Source organism: Rhamphochromis sp. 'chilingali' (assembly GCF_963969265.1).
Source record: "Rhamphochromis sp. 'chilingali' genome assembly, chromosome: 21".
Taxonomy (NCBI): Eukaryota; Metazoa; Chordata; class Actinopteri; order Cichliformes; family Cichlidae; genus Rhamphochromis; species Rhamphochromis sp. 'chilingali'.
This window is the reverse complement of record NC_137949.1, coordinates 28,217,681-28,237,549: the sequence shown is the minus strand read 5'-3', so window position 1 is coordinate 28,237,549 and position 19,869 is coordinate 28,217,681. Positions and strand designations below refer to the sequence as shown.

At 41.3% G+C, this 19,869-nt stretch overlaps 2 protein-coding genes across 3 annotated transcripts in view; one reads left to right on the top strand and one right to left on the bottom strand.

Moving 5' to 3' along the window:
* Window positions 1-19,869, bottom strand: part of ltk (leukocyte receptor tyrosine kinase) — a 75,220-nt gene that overhangs the window by 47,584 nt on the left and 7,767 nt on the right. The gene's annotated exons all lie outside the window — the stretch shown is intronic.
* On the top strand, window positions 7,097-14,441 carry LOC308389972 (uncharacterized protein). 2 transcript variants are annotated; one of them, XR_013970375.1, is made up of 3 exons: window positions 7,097-7,371; window positions 7,528-13,887; window positions 14,044-14,441. XR_013970375.1 is itself a non-coding variant. In XM_080871606.1 (2 exons), exon 2 carries the CDS (start codon window positions 7,693-7,695, stop codon window positions 13,519-13,521), a length of 5,829 nt encoding a protein of 1,942 aa, XP_080727732.1. In that variant the 5' UTR covers window positions 7,097-7,371; window positions 7,528-7,692; the 3' UTR covers window positions 13,522-14,037. The 2 variants fall into 2 exon arrangements, 1 of the variants encoding a protein (XP_080727732.1); XM_080871606.1 differs by lacking the exon at window positions 14,044-14,441 and having other exon boundaries at window positions 7,528-14,037.

Below are 19,869 nucleotides of genomic sequence, written 5' to 3'. Positions count from 1 at the left end.
AAAAGAAGCAAAATGCTGCTATCTCCTACCAAAACCTCATCTATTTAGCTCCATGCACACACACAAACACATATTTGGAAACCATTTGTACATACCAGCACGATCCTGAACCATAAATCTACTTTAATTTTATGTCAGTCATCCACAAAGCCATTAGAAAGAAGAGGTATTAGACATGCAGAGGCAAATTAAAATTCACTCAGGGCCCTGAAATTGTTCTTAATGTCTTCAGGTTTTGTGTATCCAAATAAAAATGTAGACATATGGGGAACAGCCGCGGACAGCCGTCATCACTACTGGAAATTGAAGCAAATTGCTGGCTTTCATTCAGGGTTGTGCTCCCATTTATTGAATAGTCAGGTGAATATTGAAGCATCAGAAAAAAATACAGTGCTACTGTGTACAATACGGTGTAATGTGTTTTTTTTAAATGCATACAGTACAACATGAATATTCCAGCTTTTAAACATGAAATGGATTCACATTTTGCATTTTCCTAGCAAAATATAGAGAAATAGGTTGCGGCTCAAGACTTTTGCACAGTTCTGTACCCAAACCTGCACATTTTCTTACTCAAGTCATTTTGTTTTAAATCTTTTCATTGTAGGTTTCAGCTCAACCGTTTGCCAGTAAATTCCCTGTTGAAACTCTAAGGTTGGAAATGTGTCAACGCAGCGTTTGCTGATTTAAGAATATTAACCGAAAGCATGTCAGAATCCACCAGAAAATATTCCCACAGTGTTCCCTTTCTCTAAAAAGTGTTTGCTTGCTATGCATGACAGGCCTGTCAAGCTTTGGTTCTGCTTGTGTCTAAATGATATGCATTGCTGTGGTAATATGTCAGAAAATGTGAGACGGTGACTATCCAAAATATGAAGCAGGGAAATATCTGGTCTTATTGCACTTTCAGTATGGAAGAAATCCACAGGTCTCATTTTTTTGTGTGCAAATTTTTATTTGACAAGTGTATCTGATAGGATAAGAGACTTCAGCTGTCAAGTTAGCCAAATAAAAAGGGCAATCCAAAGAATCACATTAGTTTCGTATGAACTGAGGAATCCAGTTTTGTCCACAACAGCGACTGTGGACTTTGTCTCCCCTTTGCTCATATGGAAAGCAGATAGATATCTTTTAATGTTTGCACAGGTGGCAGCAATAGAAGCAACAATAATGTTTTAAATGGGAAACTTACTCTTGTTTGCAGAGTAACTGAGAGTCACTGGATTTAAAAAAAAAAATCATCTTCCTTAATTTTTCTGTTGCAGTTTTTTTCCCTGGAATTTTATTTTTAAAATTTTAACAACACTAGGGTGGAAACCTCGTGAGTGAGACTGCATACAAATGACACCACGATACTGAACCCAAAGCAGCTCATCATTACCTCCACAAAGGCAGGTATATTTTTGGTAGGGTTTGCCTGCGTGTCATTCTGTCTGTAAATGCAAGAGCTCGAAAAGTTTTGAATGTATCCGAATAAAACTTTGTAGGGGTGCAGAGTGGGGTCGTGTTGACAATCCATCAAAAATGGGCTTGCACCCACCAAGGTCTTCAAAGTCAACTTAATGGTTTATTTGTCAAAAATTGTCAAAAAGTCCTATAACTTACAAGCGTGGTGGGTATTGTCAACATACAAGTATCATATAAAGATAAAGATCTGAAATAACATGTGACATTTGATCTCTGACCTCCTCTTCTTTAAGGTCAACAGACTGAACAGAAGGTCAAAGTGATTATAATGCTATATAGAGATATTTACTGCCATTGTTTGTATTGAGAACATTTAGGGATGTAGGTAGTGATTCTAAGTATCCCATTACTTTGGACCTCTGACCTCTTCTTTAAGGTCAAATAAAGTCAAACTTTCATAAAATGTCTTTTATCTTTAAAACTATGTTCAAAATTCTCCTCCCTTTATTTGTATTAGCAACATTTAGCAAATGATACTGGTATATGGGGATACTACATTTGACATTATAGTTTGCATTCAAATATCATGTCACGTTTGACCTCTGACCTTTCTTTAAAATTGACCCCAATAAAGTCATCGATCATTTAAAAAAGTATTGTTAAGAGAAAGAGAATGAGCTGCTTGGTTAGTTAGAAATATGCTCTAGTTCAATATTACATAATAAGCTCAAGTTATTTGTATCCAGTTGTTGACAAATCTGTTACCCATTACCTACGTCTACATAATGTTTGCGTAATCAAAGTAAACACCTGTCAGGCTAACCCTTATCTGAGTATTACAGCACTACAAACTTCTTACGGTATGTTTAAAAAGATCAAAGAAAATAAAATGAGTATATACAAAATACAATACTATTCCCTTAAAAGTAAATACCACAAGAGAGTGAGCTGCTTTTGTGGAGGTTTGCGCTCTCTGAGTGCTTCCAGTTGATTTTACTATTTATACCTGTGATTTGCTTTTTAAGTGCCTGTAGAAGTGCTTGTTCATGGGAGGTCTTGGGATTATTGGGCTTTTCTTTGTGTTATTGTAGGGTCTTTACCAAGCACGTTGAGAAGACCGCTGTTTTGATTCTTTCCACTATATAAATAAAACTGAACTGAACTGAAGGCGAATTGATAGTTTTCGTGTGATTATGTCAAAATGGTACATGCAGACCTGATATTAGAGACGCAAATTATCAGATGAAAACGAGAGATGTACAAAAACAAACTGAATCTTATTTGTTTAAATAAGGAAAGCATTAAGTATCCAATGACAAAACTCAGCAACTTTTTATCAAGAAAATTTGGATTCAGCACTTCTGATGTCACTTCTGCTTATTTCCACTCTCTCAAGGTGTAAAACTTTAGAAAAAAAAGCAAAGTCTTGTGACAGTTCGTCTGGATCTTGCACAAGAAGCAACTTTAAAAAGCCGAAAGACTTCAGAGGTGGAGATACCAAAAAAAAAACATGGGAAAAAAGTATTCACTGGCAAGGTTATGAGAAAAAACTGACAAATGAGGCAGCTCCCTGAAAGAACACACTAAAAAATCAAGTTATGCTGTCCCTGGCTTAAAAAGAAAATTCATCTTCATACTGAACATTACAAAACACTGTTTGTTCTCCAAACACCTTTTTGCTTTTAGACAATGAAGACTTAAAGTAAGGGGCTTTCTCAGGTCAGAACAAAGAGAAAGAAGAAAAAAACACATTTACCCAAAATTTCACCTTAATGCAATTAAACAGTTATGAATTTATGGGTCTGGGGAAAATTATTAGTCACTTGAAGTGAATAAAAAATGGAAATATCTTCTTCCTCTTTTTTAAAATATATATACACACCAGTACCTTAACCCATGTTCACCCAGCAGGCTTTAATGATCAGGACTGCATTTGTGTTGATGGAAATCGCAACCAAAGACCTTCTGGATTCAACTCTACCTCTGTGTCTCAGCAAATGGAGAGGTCGTCTCCATTATATAATATAATAGAGCCTCTATTATATATATATATTTATTTTTTATAAAAACTAGACAGATGGATGATTGTACATGTCCAAGTCAAAATATGCACACCTTTGCTGAGCTTGAACGTCTTGCCAGCATCCACACAGACTTCTGAGGACCCATTCATGTGCAGTGAATCAGCCTTTGGCATTTAGGAATTAAGACCCATAACTCAATTTATGATTTAATTGGCTGCAGCATGACTTCATTTAACTGGCCTATCGTGTGAGATATGCAGCTTCTTCCCAGAAAGTCCCTTTTCAACAAAACACAGAGATTTTAACGCAACATGCAATTTTCTGTTTTTTCCTTCCCGATTATGAATACAAAGCTTAAAAGCAGCATAGACACAAGCTAATAAGAATTTCAATTCAAGGTGGCTTGGCACAGTTTAGCTGAGGTGGGAAAAGGAAAATAGACATTTATCTGGCTTTAGCTTGGTGGGGGTGGCATTAAGCTATGATAGCAAAAACGAGGTGAAGTTCTCTAGCCTTGACTTAGTAGTTTCAGTTGTGTAAACAATTACTGACACAGTTTTTTTTTTCAGAAGATTACCATTTTTGAACTCTACACACTACGTTCCCTTTAGCCTATATGTAGCCTATATACTTTTTTACTTCACAATTAGCTGATATGAGATAAAATCTCTCATAGACCTCGTGTGTCCCAGCTGGCCAGCAACAAACACTAGATATTGTTACTTATTTTATCTCATTTAATCTTTATTCTCCTGTCATGCACACCTAGACGATGGTCAGTAACCCTCTGATAACCACCAGTCACTAGGGAAAAGTCCCCGATCAAATGCAAGTGGGCGTAGGAGGTTGCTTGCTGTCGCTCTTAGAAATTGTCTGGAAAGAAGTATACCGCGTTTCACTGGAAACCTCCTTATGGTTGCAGAGGTCAGAGGTAGTTTGTATGGAAGACACTGACTTGTTTTGCAAGTTCCTCACCAACTCCTCGCTAATTAGTGAGTTGATGAAACTGAAGAGTGTGGCACAAACTACAAACAGAGACCGTCTGCCTTCAAAGCAAAGCTGCACCTTTTGAAATGCTTTCGTTTTTCGCAACTCACAACTAACGCAGAAACACATCCGATAAAAAAACATGCATATGTTTATTCGGAAGGTTTAATACACAGATCAGCACCAAGAACACGTGAGCAGCTGACAGTGTCCGAACTGGTCGCTTCGACATCTGTCAGGATAAAACCCCGGGGGGTCCGAGGGGACTGAAGCAGGACCTTCTCATCTCAAACCACAAAGTTCAACTCCCACCCAGTCTGAATGGGCCAGTAAGCTGACATTTCTTCCCTGAGATCAAACAGCAGTGTCTCAGTTCAGCATTAAAGGCATAAATTAGACCCTTTTTTTAAAAGAAAAAAATCACTGTATGACTCACTGAATCACTTTGCTTTAGCGAACCTGAATATCTGCTGCCCAGTGATTTAAGACTGATTCCGTCTGACAGTTTGTTGAAGCGACATTTCCTCCTATTGCACAAGGCTAAATGCATTTAGGGTTTCCTGTAAGAATGTGTTGTTTGTTGTTTGCTCCTAAATGAGCACCAGAAAAACCAGAAAACCACAATAACTCCGTTAGTATATACAGAAAAAGAGAATAAAGGCAGTCTGGATCTCAGCTGCTACCCAATCATTCTGCAGAACAGACATCAAAACCCTTTCTGACATATTAATATCCTTATTAAATGCCGACCTTCTCCTGTGTGTTTTTGAGGAAATGTGAAACATTTAAATGCCTGAAGCCAAACTGGGGTGAACTCTGAGTCATATTAGTGAAGAAACACAAAGCTGTGCTTAGATGTTGCAAAATGAATACAACAAAGGCATTAATGAAGCACGGCACCAACACAAATATATGTTATTGATGGATGTGCGGTTTTGTCCTGGTTCTGGAAGACTTGAACAGCTCTCCATTCTCTTGTAGACATCTGGGAGTGCGTGGGAATTTATCCAACTACTCCACATGTGTTTTGTGGACCTGTAGAAGGAGTGCTTACCACACCTCAAGGAGTGTCCTGTTAGGGAAGCTTTGGGAGTTTGGTTATCAGACCTGTTTTTGCAGGCTCTGTCCCTGTAGAAAGAGCCTGCTTCACACTGTTAGTAGTATATCAGACTGGTTTGCAGAGCATGTTGGACTCCACCAGGGTTGTCAGTTGTTGTTGATTCTGTTCATAATTTTTATAGATAGAATTTCTAGGTACAGATGAACAATTGCAGGTGATGTAATTCTACAGGCTTCATCAAATGAAGGCAGTGTGAGGGTAAGTGTAAAGCAGCTGGGATGAGAATTAGAATCCCCAAGTCTGAAAACCTCAGTCAAAAAAGGATGATGTGTCCATCTCATTTCCAGGTTGGAAATGAGTTGCTGCTCCAAAGCGTTCAGGAATCTTATTACACAGATTATTCCTATTCTTTCCTTCATCTATGGCAACAGGGTGTGGGGAGTGACCCAAAGAATGAGACTGTGCACACAAACAGCATCACGTGTCTGTCCTCAACCTTAGAGATAGGGTGAATGGCTCAATCATTGGGGAAGGACTCAGAATAAAGTCGCTACGCCTCCACATTGAATGGAGACAGCTGACTTGGTTCAGGCATCTGACTAGGGTGCCTCCTGAATGCCTCTTAGGTGAGGCATGTCCTACTGGGAGCGGACCTTGGGCCAACCTAACACACACTGAAGAGATTGTTTTTCGGCTGGCTTGGGCATGACTCGGTGTCCCACCTGATAAGCTGCAGGAGGCTGCTGAGGAGATTGTTTCGAAGGATTGATTATAACTAGAGTTCCTGCTGTGATCCCCCTTAAAGTGGTCCACAATATTGATTAATTTATTCTGGGGATTATTCTGCCCTATGGCAGCTGGGATGGGGTCTAACCCCTTCACAACCCTGAATTGGAGGAGCAGAAGAGAATGAATGCATGGATGGATAGATGGCTGGATTAGTAACAATAATGGATTGCATATATATATATATATATATATATATATATATATATATATATAGCGCTTTTCGAAGCCCTCTCCAACTCCACTAGTCATTCACACACTGGCGGAGGTAAGCTACAGTTGTAACCACAGCTGCCCTGGGGCAGACTGACAGAAGCGAGGCTGCCATATCGCGCTATTGGCCCCTCTGGCCATCACCAGTAGGTGCAGTGTCTTGCCCAAGGACACAATGACCGAGACTGTCCGAGTCAGGGCTCGAACCGGCAACCTTCCGATTACAAGGCGAACAGCCAACTCTTGAGCCACGATTATTGTGGGAAACAGTCGTTGTTGTCATGGACATTAATTCTTTTAATATTGTTTTTTTTGCCTTTTTTTGCCTACCCCAATTTACAGTTAAAAGATATATAGAAATACTTAACAAATGTCTCTATAAAATGCTATATGCATTTAATAGATGTCTGAGTCCTCATAAATATTTCTGGAAAATATTTTAAGGGCCTAATACTAAGGGCTACTTATGGATGCAAGTATGTTCTCTGGCATAATGCCTTGTTTTCTGAGTACATAACTCCTCAATCATTTTTGCAGACTTCATCTTCAGACACACAGATCATCTTAGAGTTTGTTGCTGACTAAAGTGCAAAAAACTGACGTGCCATCTGTTATGCCCTTGAGTCAAAAGTCAGCGGTTGGTGTGTGTGCTGATTGAGCCACATAAGCAGAGTGATAAATAAGCTCAGAGTGAGACATCATTTTCACAAGAGATCTTTGTATCCTATGTGCGGAAATGGAGCGAGGGAGCGTCCTGTTCACTAACCTATCTTTGATGTACCCTTTCGCTTATGATGTCGTGAAAAAGTGCTCCGGCAGTTATTAAATAGGGACTAGTTCATGTTCACGCTAAGAGTGCTCTACACGTTCGCACCTCGGAAAACGTTCGTCTTTGTGAGTATTGACATGTGTAGAGACAGTCGTTATGTGTGTTTACATGGAGCGAACTGTATGCTGATGTAATGTACATGTTAAGCTAGGCTAATCGGCAAGTTGTTATTAAGATGTGTGTTAACCAGCGATTCATTTTCATTTTTTCTCATGTTCTAGTTACATAAAAACAAGAAAGTCAAGCCTTGTGTGGAAGACCTCTTCTATTTGTTCGCTAGCTGTCTAACCTCACAGGGTCACGTGTCGTGAGGGCAGCATAGTAAAAAGACGAAGGAAAAGACGCCTACTCAGCGGGTTCAAACATACAGAGCTACTTTAAGCAACATGAGTCTACGCTCAGGAAGAAATTACCTAAAAGACTACGCTGCTGAAGAGCTAGACGAAGCAGCCGGTGGTGAACAGCAACCAGACGTCGCCACTCAACCAGCTACAACGCAGCAACGGTCTCAGCCATTCGACACCAAGTCGCAGCAATCCAGAACATCGACAAGGCGTTCTCAACGGACATCCTCATCAACAGCTTCTGCAGCTGCAAGGGCCTACGCCAAAGCTCAAGCAGCACGAGCTCAACTGGCCTTCGCTGAAAAGGAAGCTAATGCAATGAAACAGAGAGCTGAACTGGATGCTCATCTACATGTCCTCCAGTGCCAAAAAGCAATAGCCGCAGCTGAAGCAGAGGCCTCAGCCTATGAAGAAGCAGAGATTCAGAGCGGGGAGCTCTACGGAGAACTTGGTGAGGAAGCTGAGCCCATCAGTACAGTGCACCGCACTAACGAATATGTTCAACAACAATGTGAGTTACTCTACCCAGACACTCAGCACGACCCAGCACAGCCTCCTAAAGGAAATTGCAATGAAGTAGATGCACAAGACAGTACACAAATAACTAATCCTTTTATAACCAACACTCAGACGAAAACACCACCTGTAAATAGAGAAAGGAAACAGGAGCAAACAGTGAACACATGTGTAGTCGACACGTACTGGTCCAACTCCACAAAGCACACCCCCAACCTTAACAACTGCGTACCTGAATCAAGTGAAATGCAACAGTTTGCAAAATACCTAATTCGCAAAGAACTAGTTAGCACAGGTCTTTTGCAATTTGATGACAAACCTGAAAACTATTGGGCATGGAAAACCTCATTCATCAGCGCAACCAAAGACCTAAATTTGTCTCCAAGAGAGGAATTAGACTTGCTAACAAAATGGTTGGGTCCAACATCATCCGAACAGGCTAAGCGCATTCGTGCTGTACACACCCTCAATCCTGCTGCAGGTGCGAAGATGGTCTGGCAACGCCTTGAAGAGTGCTACGGCTCACCTGAGGCTATTGAGGACGCACTCTTAAAAAAGGTAGAGGACTTTCCCAAACTCACAAACAAAGACAATGTTAAGCTGCAGGAACTTAGTGACATCTTATTGGAGCTTCAGTGTGCTAAACAAGATGGCGCGCTCCCAGGACTTGCTTACCTGGACACAGCTAGAGGAGTCAGGCAAATAGTGGAAAAACTTCCCTTCAACCTACAGGAAAAGTGGACAACTGTAGGAACACAGTACAAGGAGACTCATAGTGTGTCATTTCCTCCTTTCTCAGTTTTCACACAATTTGTCCAGCGGCAAGCGAAAATGAGGAATGACCCAAGCTTTGCTATGTCCAAGGCCAACACCCATGTCCCTTCTCCCACAGAAAAACTGAGGTCATATAGTCGCAAACCTACTGTGTCAGCACACAAAATGGACATTACGGCAGAGCCGGACCAGAATAATCTCTGTCCAAAGAAAATGGAGGAACCGGATCGCCAGTGCCCAATCCACAAAAAACCACATCCACTCAAAAAGTGTAAGCTCTTTAGAGACAAACCTATTGAAGAAAGACAAGCCTATCTCAAAGAGCACCACATATGCTACAGATGCTGTGGGTCTGTCCAACACATTGCAAAAAACTGTAAAGCAATGGTTAAGTGTATTGAATGTGACAGCCTCAAACACTTATCTGCAATGCATCCTGGTCCTACTCTTGCCCCTAAGAGTACTACACCAGGAAACCACGACAATGAAGAGCAAATCGAGAGCTCACCTTCAGTCGAGTCGAAGTGCACAGAGGTATGTGGCCAAGGTGATAGCCCACGTTCATGTTCTAAGATCAGTTTGGTCAAAGTGTATCCCGCAGGCCAAAAAGAGAGAGCTATAAAAATGTATGCAGTAATAGATGATCAGTCCAACAGGTCACTGGTTAAGTCAGAGTTTTTCAGCCTTTTCAAAATCAATGCCAAACCCACTCCATACACCTTAAAGACTTGCTCTGGCAGAGAACAAACCTCAGGTAGGAGAGCTGTAAACTTCTTCCTCGAGTCTTTGGATGGAGAAGTCAACATCCAGCTACCCCCTTTAATTGAATGTGACTCTGTGCCGGACAATAGATCTGAAATACCCTCTCCAGAGATTGCCCAGCATCACCCACATCTTCTTCCAGTGACAGATAACATCCCACCTGTCGACCACCACGCCCCAATCCTTTTACTCCTTGGAAGGGACGTCATCAGGGTCCATAAGGTACGTGAGCAAATCAACGGACCCAATGATGCACCATACGCCCAAAGGCTAGACCTGGGTTGGGTTATTGTGGGGGAGGTGTGTCTAGGAAAAGTGCACAGTCAGTCAGAGGTCAATGTCTATAAAACACACACCTTAGATAATGGACGTGCATCCTATTTTGAGCCTTGCCCAAACACAATTCACGTTAAAGAGAATTATGGGGTCACTATGAATGCAACCTGCATCACAGACAATTTGGGACACTCTGTGTTTGTTAGATCTGAGGGTGATAACAAACAAGCCATGTCTATCGACGACAGAGCATTCCTGACAATAATGGACAGTGAAGTTTATCAAAACCAAGAGAACAGCTGGGTTGCACCTTTACCCTTTCGCTCACAGAGAAGGAGGCTCCCTGACAACAGAGAACAAGCCCTAAAACGCCTCTGCTCTCTCCGAAAGACTTTGGAAAAGAGACCAGAAATGAAAGATCACTACATCCAATTCATGCAGAAAATGTTGGATAACGACCAAGCCGAGCCTGCCCCTCCTCTGCCACTAAGTAAAGAACATTGGTATCTGCCCACGTTTGGGGTATACCACCCACAGAAGCCACAACAAATACGAGTCGTGTTTGATTCAAGTGCAGAATGTGATGGAATTTCGCTCAATCAAGTGCTTCTTGGCGGACCTGATTTGAACAACTCCCTATTGGGAGTGCTGTTGCGCTTCCGCAAAGAGCCCATAGCCCTGACAGCCGATGTGCAGCAAATGTTTTACTGCTTCGTTGTGCGCGAAGACCACAGAGATTATTTGCGTTATCTGTGGTATGAGGACAATGACATTACAAAGAGCATAGTTGAGTTTAGAATGAAGGTCCACGTGTTTGGAAACAGCCCGTCACCCGCTGTTGCCATCTACTGCATGAGACAGGCAGCACAGCAGGGAGAACGAGAACACGGATCTGATGCAAGACAGTTTGTTGAGCGTCAGTTTTATGTTGACGATGGTCTCACATCAGTCGCCACGCCAGAGGAAGCAATCAACCTGCTCACAAGAACGCAAAACATGTTGGCAGAGTCTAACTTGCGCCTCCACAAGGTAGCATCAAACTGCAGTCAAGTCATGGAAGCTTTCCCTGTTGAGGATCGTGCAAAGGACCTGAAAGATTTAGACCTAGGAGTAGACCCTCTTCCAGTTCAGAGAAGCTTGGGACTCTGTTGGAACCTACAATCTGACAGCTTCACTTACCAGGTGTCAAATGAGAGCAAACCATTCACACGGAGGGGAGTATTGTCGACAGTTAATAGCCTCTATGACCCTTTGGGATTTGCTGCTCCCATAATAATGCAGGGCAAAGCATTACTCAGGGAACTGTCATCTGATGGAAAAGACTGGGACACACTCTTACCCCCTGAGAAACAGGAGAGGTGGGACTTATGGAAAGACTCTTTGCAAGCCCTTGAGAACCTCCAAATACCAAGGTGCTACAGCCCAGGTACGTTAAGCACAACGAAAGTGAAAGAACTTTGCATTTTCTGTGATGCCTCCACTGTCGCTATAGGTGCAGTAGTCTATCTGCGTACAGTTGACAGTGAAGGACAGTGTCATACTGGGTTTGTGATGGGGAAGTCTAAACTCGCACCCCGCCCCGCACACACTGTACCACGCCTGGAACTATGTGCTGCTGTGCTCGCGGTGGAAATGTTTGAGCTCATCAGAGACGAGTTAGACATTAAAGTAGACAATGTGACTTTTTACACAGACAGTAGGATTGTGTTGGGGTACATACACAACACCTCCAGACGATTCTACATGTATGTTGCCAACAGGGTTACGCGCATTAGAGCATCCACCCATCCGAGTCAATGGCATTATGTACCAAGTGAGTTAAATCCAGCTGACCAGGCCACTCGGTTCATTCCAGCAGCAGACCTGCAGAACAGTACCTGGTTCTCAGGTCCACCCTTTCTGTACTCTGACCCACACACAGAACCACACACTGGTCCTTTCACGCTCATCGAACCTGAAAAAGACAGAGAGATACATCCGGAAATAAAAGTAATGAAAACTACTGTAGCAGAGCCACAGTTGGGTTCTGACCGTTTCAAAAAGTACTCAAACTGGATCACTCTTTGCAGAGTCATAGCCAGACTCATTCATGTAGTTACATCCTTTGCACAAAAGACAAGTGGGCAAAGGGGATGGAAAGGTTTCAGTGAGACACCGAGCGTCCAAGAACTCACCCGAGCCCAAGCAGTCATTATTCGAGCCGTCCAACAAGAAGCTTACAAAGGGACGCTTGAAAACATTAAAGAAGGAAGGAAGGTCAGTGGCATATTTGATGCACTCAAAAAGCTCAATCCTGTAGTGGACAAAGACAGTCTCTTACGAGTCGGTGGACGTCTTTCCGCTGCCGATCTCACAGAGAATGAAAAGCACCCTCTGATTATCCCATCTACCAGCCACATCGCCATGCTAATTGTAACTCACTATCATGAACGAGTGGCTCATCAAGGAAGACACATAACTGAAGGAGCTATCCGTGGTGCTGGGTACTGGATAATTGGAGGGAAGCGGCTTGTGTCATCTGTCATTCATCGGTGTGTCACATGTCGCAAGTTGCGAGGCAAAATGCAGATCCAGAAAATGGCAGACTTGCCTGCAGACCGAGTCACCCCTGAACCACCCTTTACCACTGTAGGCCTAGATGTATTTGGGCCATGGACTATTGTGACGCGTCGTACAAGAGGTGGTTGTTCCCAGAACAAACGTTGGGCTGTGTTATTCACATGCATGTCAACTAGGGCTGTGCATATCGAACTGATAGAGACTATGTCTGCTGATAGTTTTATCAATGCATTAAGAAGGCTCTTCTCTATTCGGGGCCCGGCCAAGTTTCTGCGCTCGGACAGAGGCACGAATTTTGTGGGCGCTTGTAAGGAATTAGACCTAAACTCAGGAAACAAAGCAGTAGGAAAGTACCTGCAAGAGAGAGGGTGTGTTTGGACTTTCAATCCCCCTCATGCGTCTCATATGGGAGGCTCGTGGGAGCGCCTTATAGGCGTTGCCAGGCGCATTCTGGATGCAATGTTGTTACGAACTGAACAAACACGTCTTACTCATGAAGTGTTGTGCACCTTCATGGCCGAGGTGATGGCAATTATTAATGCAAGGCCTCTTGTTCCCATATCCACCGACCCTGACAGTCCTGCAGTACTCACTCCAGCAGTGCTACTAACGCAGAAGATGAGTGCTGTGTCCGCCCCACTTGGGAACTTCTCATCAGGGCAGCTGTTTGGGAAACAATGGAAACATGTTCAACTCCTCGCTGACACTTTTTGGAAAAGGTGGAAGGGAGAGTATTTATCCACCTTACAAGGTCGTGCAAAATGGACAGAGACTAGACCTAATGTCAAAATAGGAGATGTGGTCCTGCTAAAGGACCTCCAAGCCAGCAGGAACGAATGGCCCATGGGACTAATAGTAAAAACATTCCCCAGCAGCGACAAGAAGGTCCGAAAAGTGGAAGTGCGGACTGTAAAAGATGGGACTGTTAAAATGTTTCTCAGACCAGTTTCAGAGATTGTTGTTTTGCTTGCAGAGACTGAATGAATATTCTTCAATGCTAGATGATGTTTGAATATGTTGTATTGATGTTTATTGTGATATAATGTGTGTATATCAAGCGGGGAGTGTTATGCCCTTGAGTCAAAAGTCAGCGGTTGGTGTGTGTGCTGATTGAGCCACATAAGCAGAGTGATAAATAAGCTCAGAGTGAGACATCATTTTCACAAGAGATCTTTGTATCCTATGTGCGGAAATGGAGCGAGGGAGCGTCCTGTTCACTAACCTATCTTTGATGTACCCTTTCGCTTATGATGTCGTGAAAAAGTGCTCCGGCAGTTATTAAATAGGGACTAGTTCATGTTCACGCTAAGAGTGCTCTACACGTTCGCACCTCGGAAAACGTTCGTCTTTGTGAGTATTGACATGTGTAGAGACAGTCGTTATGTGTGTTTACATGGAGCGAACTGTATGCTGATGTAATGTACATGTTAAGCTAGGCTAATCGGCAAGTTGTTATTAAGATGTGTGTTAACCAGCGATTCATTTTCATTTTTTCTCATGTTCTAGTTACATAAAAACAAGAAAGTCAAGCCTTGTGTGGAAGACCTCTTCTATTTGTTCGCTAGCTGTCTAACCTCACAGGGTCACGTGTCGTGAGGGCAGCATACCATCAGTTACATTCTTAAAAACCACAACTCATCATTCAATTTCAGATTGACACAAAATAGTCTTGCAATGAGAGTATTCACCTTCCCATCTTGTTGCAGTTTTATCCTTTTTTTTTTTTTTTAGAGTTCCAGAGTTTTTAGAGCTAATTATGATCCACCAGCGTCTGGAACACGCTATTTGGGCTTTAAGAGCAAAAAGTTTAATTTGGAAAACTCAACCCTTCTTCCAGAAGTAAACACCCACAGGATTTATTAGGTGCCTTGCTTTATGAGGAGTGAGAAGTGAATATATTTAAACTTCGCTCATTTTTGTCAGATTGTTTATGACCATCTGCATATTTACATTTTTTTAAACACATACTCATAAATCATAACAAGAGAAACTTCTCATCGTTTGGGTGTGATTTATTTATGTGTGTTCTTCTTTTTATAACCTTCAAAAATATCAGCAGATATTATCTTTAGCCTATCGGTGTAAGTTCTGGTAAAGACTGAAAAAGTTGTGGCCTGTGAAAAATTGTTAAACTTTTCAATGAAATTCACTGTGCTGCCAGCTTCAACTGAGAGGAAAAGGTGAAAAGCCTTGACTTTGAGACGACCCACTCTATTTGCAGACAGCAGTTGAGTAGGCGCTCCCTAGAGGTCAAATGCGACAATATTTGTAGAACTCAAGAGAATCTGTTTATTCTAAGTTTATTTTTTATTTAAAATAAAATAAAATTGCAGTGTGTCAGACTTCAAAACTTATTACCCTTCACCTCTGGGATACTAAAGATTTCCATTGTAATAAAATATTTCTGAACCCTCTTTGAGTATCGGGCTGCTGTTGACATACAGGACATCTCTGGAGATCTCAGAAACTGACACGGGTACTTATCAGTTCTTTTTTGATGGTTTACAATTGCAGGAACAACTTATTAGCCCTTAGGGATTTTCTCCAACTCTGCATAAATATGACCTATGATTTCCACTGAGTTGAAGTCATAAAAACAGTAATGAAACAAATTATACTCAGTCGTTATTTATTGAGGAAAATAATACGATATGGTAGGAAAAGTATGAGAAGGTGTTTTCAATCACTGGGATGAAAATAAGGGCCTGAGAGAGTGGTCTGTTTTTATTTAAAGAACAAGGATTTATCAAAGACTGCTAATTAGGACACATGTTCACGGAAGTGTGTAATGGCACGAACAAGGAGAGTTCTCTGGAAGTATATAAAGTATCAAATATCAGTATCGCTGTCGGTCCTATAAATATTCATTCATGAAGCAATTTGGAATTATAAAAACAATGAGTGAATTCTAAAAAAACACCCATCAATGTCCCAGAGGACAGTGGCTCATGCAGTGACAGTAGCCCTGAACACTGACACTAACCCTAGCAAAGAATAAAGACAATGTTTTTGGAGTGGCCTTAACTATGAATGCACTGATACAATATTTCCTAGTGTATCTGCTAAATCCTCATTTGAAAAGCAAGACTGGTAACATGACTCATCCACTTTAATTCAGTTTTATATTGCTTACAACATGTAGCACTTGCTAGCAGAAGAGCTAACGTAGCATGAGGGATGCTAATATAGGGTGACCAACCGTCCTCTTTTCCCTGGACATGTCCACTTTTCACGTTCTGTCCGGGGCATCCGGGTGGATTTTCGAGATTGATGAAAATGTCCGGGTTTTCCTACAGAGGACCCATATGTGTGATGTATGTCCCTCGTACCGTCCCAGTAGTGGTAATTTTTCTTATACAGATGAGGCCTTATCTCTGTACCAGTATTAGGTTTTTAAGTTATTTTTTGCCCTTGTTGACTTGTAAAAGCCTATATGACATTTTTGTTTCACCATTCATTAACCGCACAGAGAAGGCATTGTTTAAATATGTTAAAATTTTCTTTAAGCAAACAGTATTATTAAAGTTCTTCATGACTGGGCCAAGTGTCCTCTTTTTTGGAGATCAAAATATGGTCACCCAATGCTAATAGGGGCAGCTTGGGGGTATTTCACCTACTATTACAAACGCTGGATTGTTGCATCCCTGAACTTAGTCCAACAAAAACACTGCTCAGTTACCTGAAGTGAACAGTTCACGTAAGGAAACCCATAAACACCCTCAATTGGTGCTATTCACTGAAAAAAAATGAGCTGAAATCAAAGGTTAGCACCGGTTTTCGCATTACAAATGCAAAACATGTTATTTTGGCTGATAAAAAAAAATATTTATGCTGTCTAACTTGTTTTTTCCTCTTTTCCTACTTTAGAACTTGTCACATTGGGTCATTGTGGGTCACAGTCATAAATCATGAAAAAAACAGTTAGTTGCAGGCTATTAATCATTTTCATTTATCTGAGGCTCTGAATTACAGTATTAAGCAAGAAAACAAAAAACCTAACTTAGACGCTTGAAATGTTTGCCAAGTCTAAAATCTCACTCATTTTGAATATCTTGCCAAAGGTCAGTTTCATATCATGTTTCTGCCTAATTGTATCTCTGGACTATTTTAACAACCTTCTTTAAAAAAAACTTTTTTTATGGAAAAAAGGGTTTGGCTTTGTCCCAACCCAAAGTCGCCCTTGAACATGGGCGACACACAGCTGGCTACTCATCTATCTGTTAGCCAGCCAGAAGAGGGAAGCCCCCGAGGTCAGCTTTGATCCTCTATCCCTTCCTCTTTTTGCCAGCAGTGGAAAAAGATCATTACCCTCGAACTACACCTGAGCAATAGACATTAGACCAGCAACTTCACTACAAGGACACAGGAGGAAATACTCTCACTTGTCTCTTTGTGTTACAGGCTGTTGATGGCTCAGGAGGTGGATAGCAATAAACAGAAAGAGCATCCAAGATAAAAAGACAGATGGAGTTCTAAAACATGAGGTCGATGCCAAAGCCTGCCAGACAACTTCAGAAAGGAGAAAGACTGAGGAAATGAGATGTTTTGAAGAGGAAAGTGAGAACAACTTGCATATGCAAATGATACAGTTTGCACTTCTTAAAACAGAGTGAACAGAGTGATCATATAAATACAACAAATCCTCACACCAAGTTCCTGAAATATAAACACATAGCTCCTCAGCAAGTTTAAAACTTGGACTTACCAGTTTATGCCTTAAATTTGCTCATCTTGGGTCAACCTTTCATTTTTTTAAATTTGATCTCGCCAAAAAAGTTGTCTTCTTTACCATTAATGCCACATTAAACAGCAGGTAAATTCTGGAGGTGAGTTTGGTTTTTCTATATATAATAATAGTCACTCCAATGTTGAACTGACATGCTTTGTATGTGAACGAGCGAAGGGAACATTGCATGCAATTGCATTCAAACTTTGTTGATTAAGTGCAGATCAGATCGGTCGTCTTTTAACATTCACAGAGACACATGGGGACCGAGACGCATAAAATAAACACAGGTGATTGGAACTATCATTAAAGCCTCACACACACACACACACACACACACACACACACACACACACACACACACACACACACACACACACACACACACACACACACACACACAGACTGCGTGTTAGCACTGTTTGAAATTCACAATCAAAATCAGATCCAGCAGTTAACCACATATTGAGTCAGGAAGCTTCACGCATTCACTGCAGTCACACTTCCATTGTATTTACCTTAGAGTCCCAATAGAATAGTATGCATAAGCAATCCCATTTAGTTTTAATTAGCAGATATCGTGAATAACTATAAAAGCTAAAGTGTGATCAAAGCACAAGCTGAAATCTGAGGATACAGTCAATTTGGCCTCTGTTACTGGAAGCAGAAACAGGGTAAACTACTCAAAATGGTCATACGGCAGAAAGAAAGCACGATCGGAATTTGACTCTTTGTACTTTATATTTTTGCATATTTTAAATTCTTTCATGATAAAACGCATTCTTGCCAATTCACATTTTTTCAGGAAATCCCCAGTGGCATTCGGTTAATTGATAAAAAGAAGTGATTGATTGAATCAGTGTGACAAGAATCACTTTCTCCTAATACTAAAGGGATAGTTGGCTTTTGTCTCTGCTTCTTCCTGTGCCATTTCGAAAAATGCAATTTTAGCACAACTCTTAGACATGAGGAGAAGGTAAGATTATGAAACTTGGATAACAGTAACTGTTTCTGTTGTACAATCCTATTTTAAAGCCATCTCCTTTATATATTTTCACGTTCCACTGTGTTAAAGCAAAGTCTGTGTGTTTAAATCTTTCTGTGGGGTGAAGGAGAAATTTCATCTGTCCATCTTTCTTCTTTACCACTTATCCACTTCATTGTCATGCAGGGACAAGAGCCTATCCAAGCAGTCGCAGGGCGAGAGGCTGGGTTTATCAGAGGGCCGAGGATAAACATATATACGGTACTGCGCTAAAGTCTCGAGACACCTTGTATCTGATTTGCAAGGAACAAGATAAACAGGTGATTTACTGAACCCTGTGCAAACTTAGATGGAAACACAGTATATAAGGCAAAAAGAGATAAGACTCTCAACAAGTTTAAAACTCAATATTTAGCATGACCATCTTTATTCTTTAACACAGCCTGAACTCTATTAAACTTTCTTATAATTTCTTTATGGAGTCTACAGGAAAAGTCTTCCAGGCTTCTTGAAGGACATCCCAAAGCTCTTCTTTGGATGTTGGCTGCCTTTTGTTCTGTTCTCTGTCAAAATCATTGGGTTAAACAATTTTGAGATCCAGACTCTGGGGAGGCCAATCTATGACTGGGTGTTTTCTACCCAGGTATGCTTTTACTGCATTGGCGGTGTTGGCACTGGCCAATCAGGTGCTTTCCAGATCTATCTTTGGCTTTTTTGAGAGACTCAACTAAAGAAACGAGAACATGATATGTAATTTTGTGACAAGCTTGTGAAAAAGGGACAAACATGAACTCATTATTTAAGTTAGTTGCTTTCTTTTTAAATGCAATTGATTCATAGGTCAGTGTTAAGTGGCTTAACAAACAGGGAGATAAAATCTCTGAAGTTGATCTGGTACCAGACTCAACTGAAAATGAGTGAAAAAGTACTAAGAAGGACCTTCAGAAAACCTGGAGAACTTTTGCTCAAGACCACTTTTCAGAAAATGACTGATGGAAGCAAAATATAATTTGATTTGATGAGCGGCTCAAGACTTTTGTACATATTACCGTATACATCTTTTAAATAATAGGAATTTAATTAACAGTATTAATTAAAAGAAATTGACAAAGATAAGCCTCTTTTAAAAAGACTGCACTGAAAATGTGTTTTTATGAGTGTTGCAAAAAGAATCCAATCTTTTCCTTCGGCCTACTGGGCCCAATAGTGCTTACAGTGCTGCATGAAATTTGCCAACAGGAGCCCAGGAAAGTCCTGATGGTTGGCACTGCCCCAGATACGTCCACCATCCACATTGATCACCCAAACCGTGCTCATAAGGTCCTGCTAAAGGTTGTGAAGGTGTATCTGTACAATGCTGAGTATTCATTAGAGACCTTTGCTGTACTAGATGACCGTTCTGAACGATCCATCATCCTACCACCAGCTGTGCAGCACCTCAATCTAGGGAAGGAAGCCGAGACACTTCCATTAAGAACTGTTCGTGTGATTCACCTCCAAGGGGCCTCGGTCTCCTTTGAGATTTCCCCTACCCATAATCCTAAAGTGAGATACCACATCCATCATGCCTTCACTGCTGACAAACTGGGCCTCTCTGAGCACAGTTATCCAGTTATAAGAT

Bases quoted from the DNA above. Each gene is read 5' to 3' on its own strand.
- LOC308389972 (XM_080871606.1), top strand. From the start codon at position 7,693: ATGAGTCTACGCTCAGGAAGAAATTACCTAAAAGACTACGCTGCTGAA.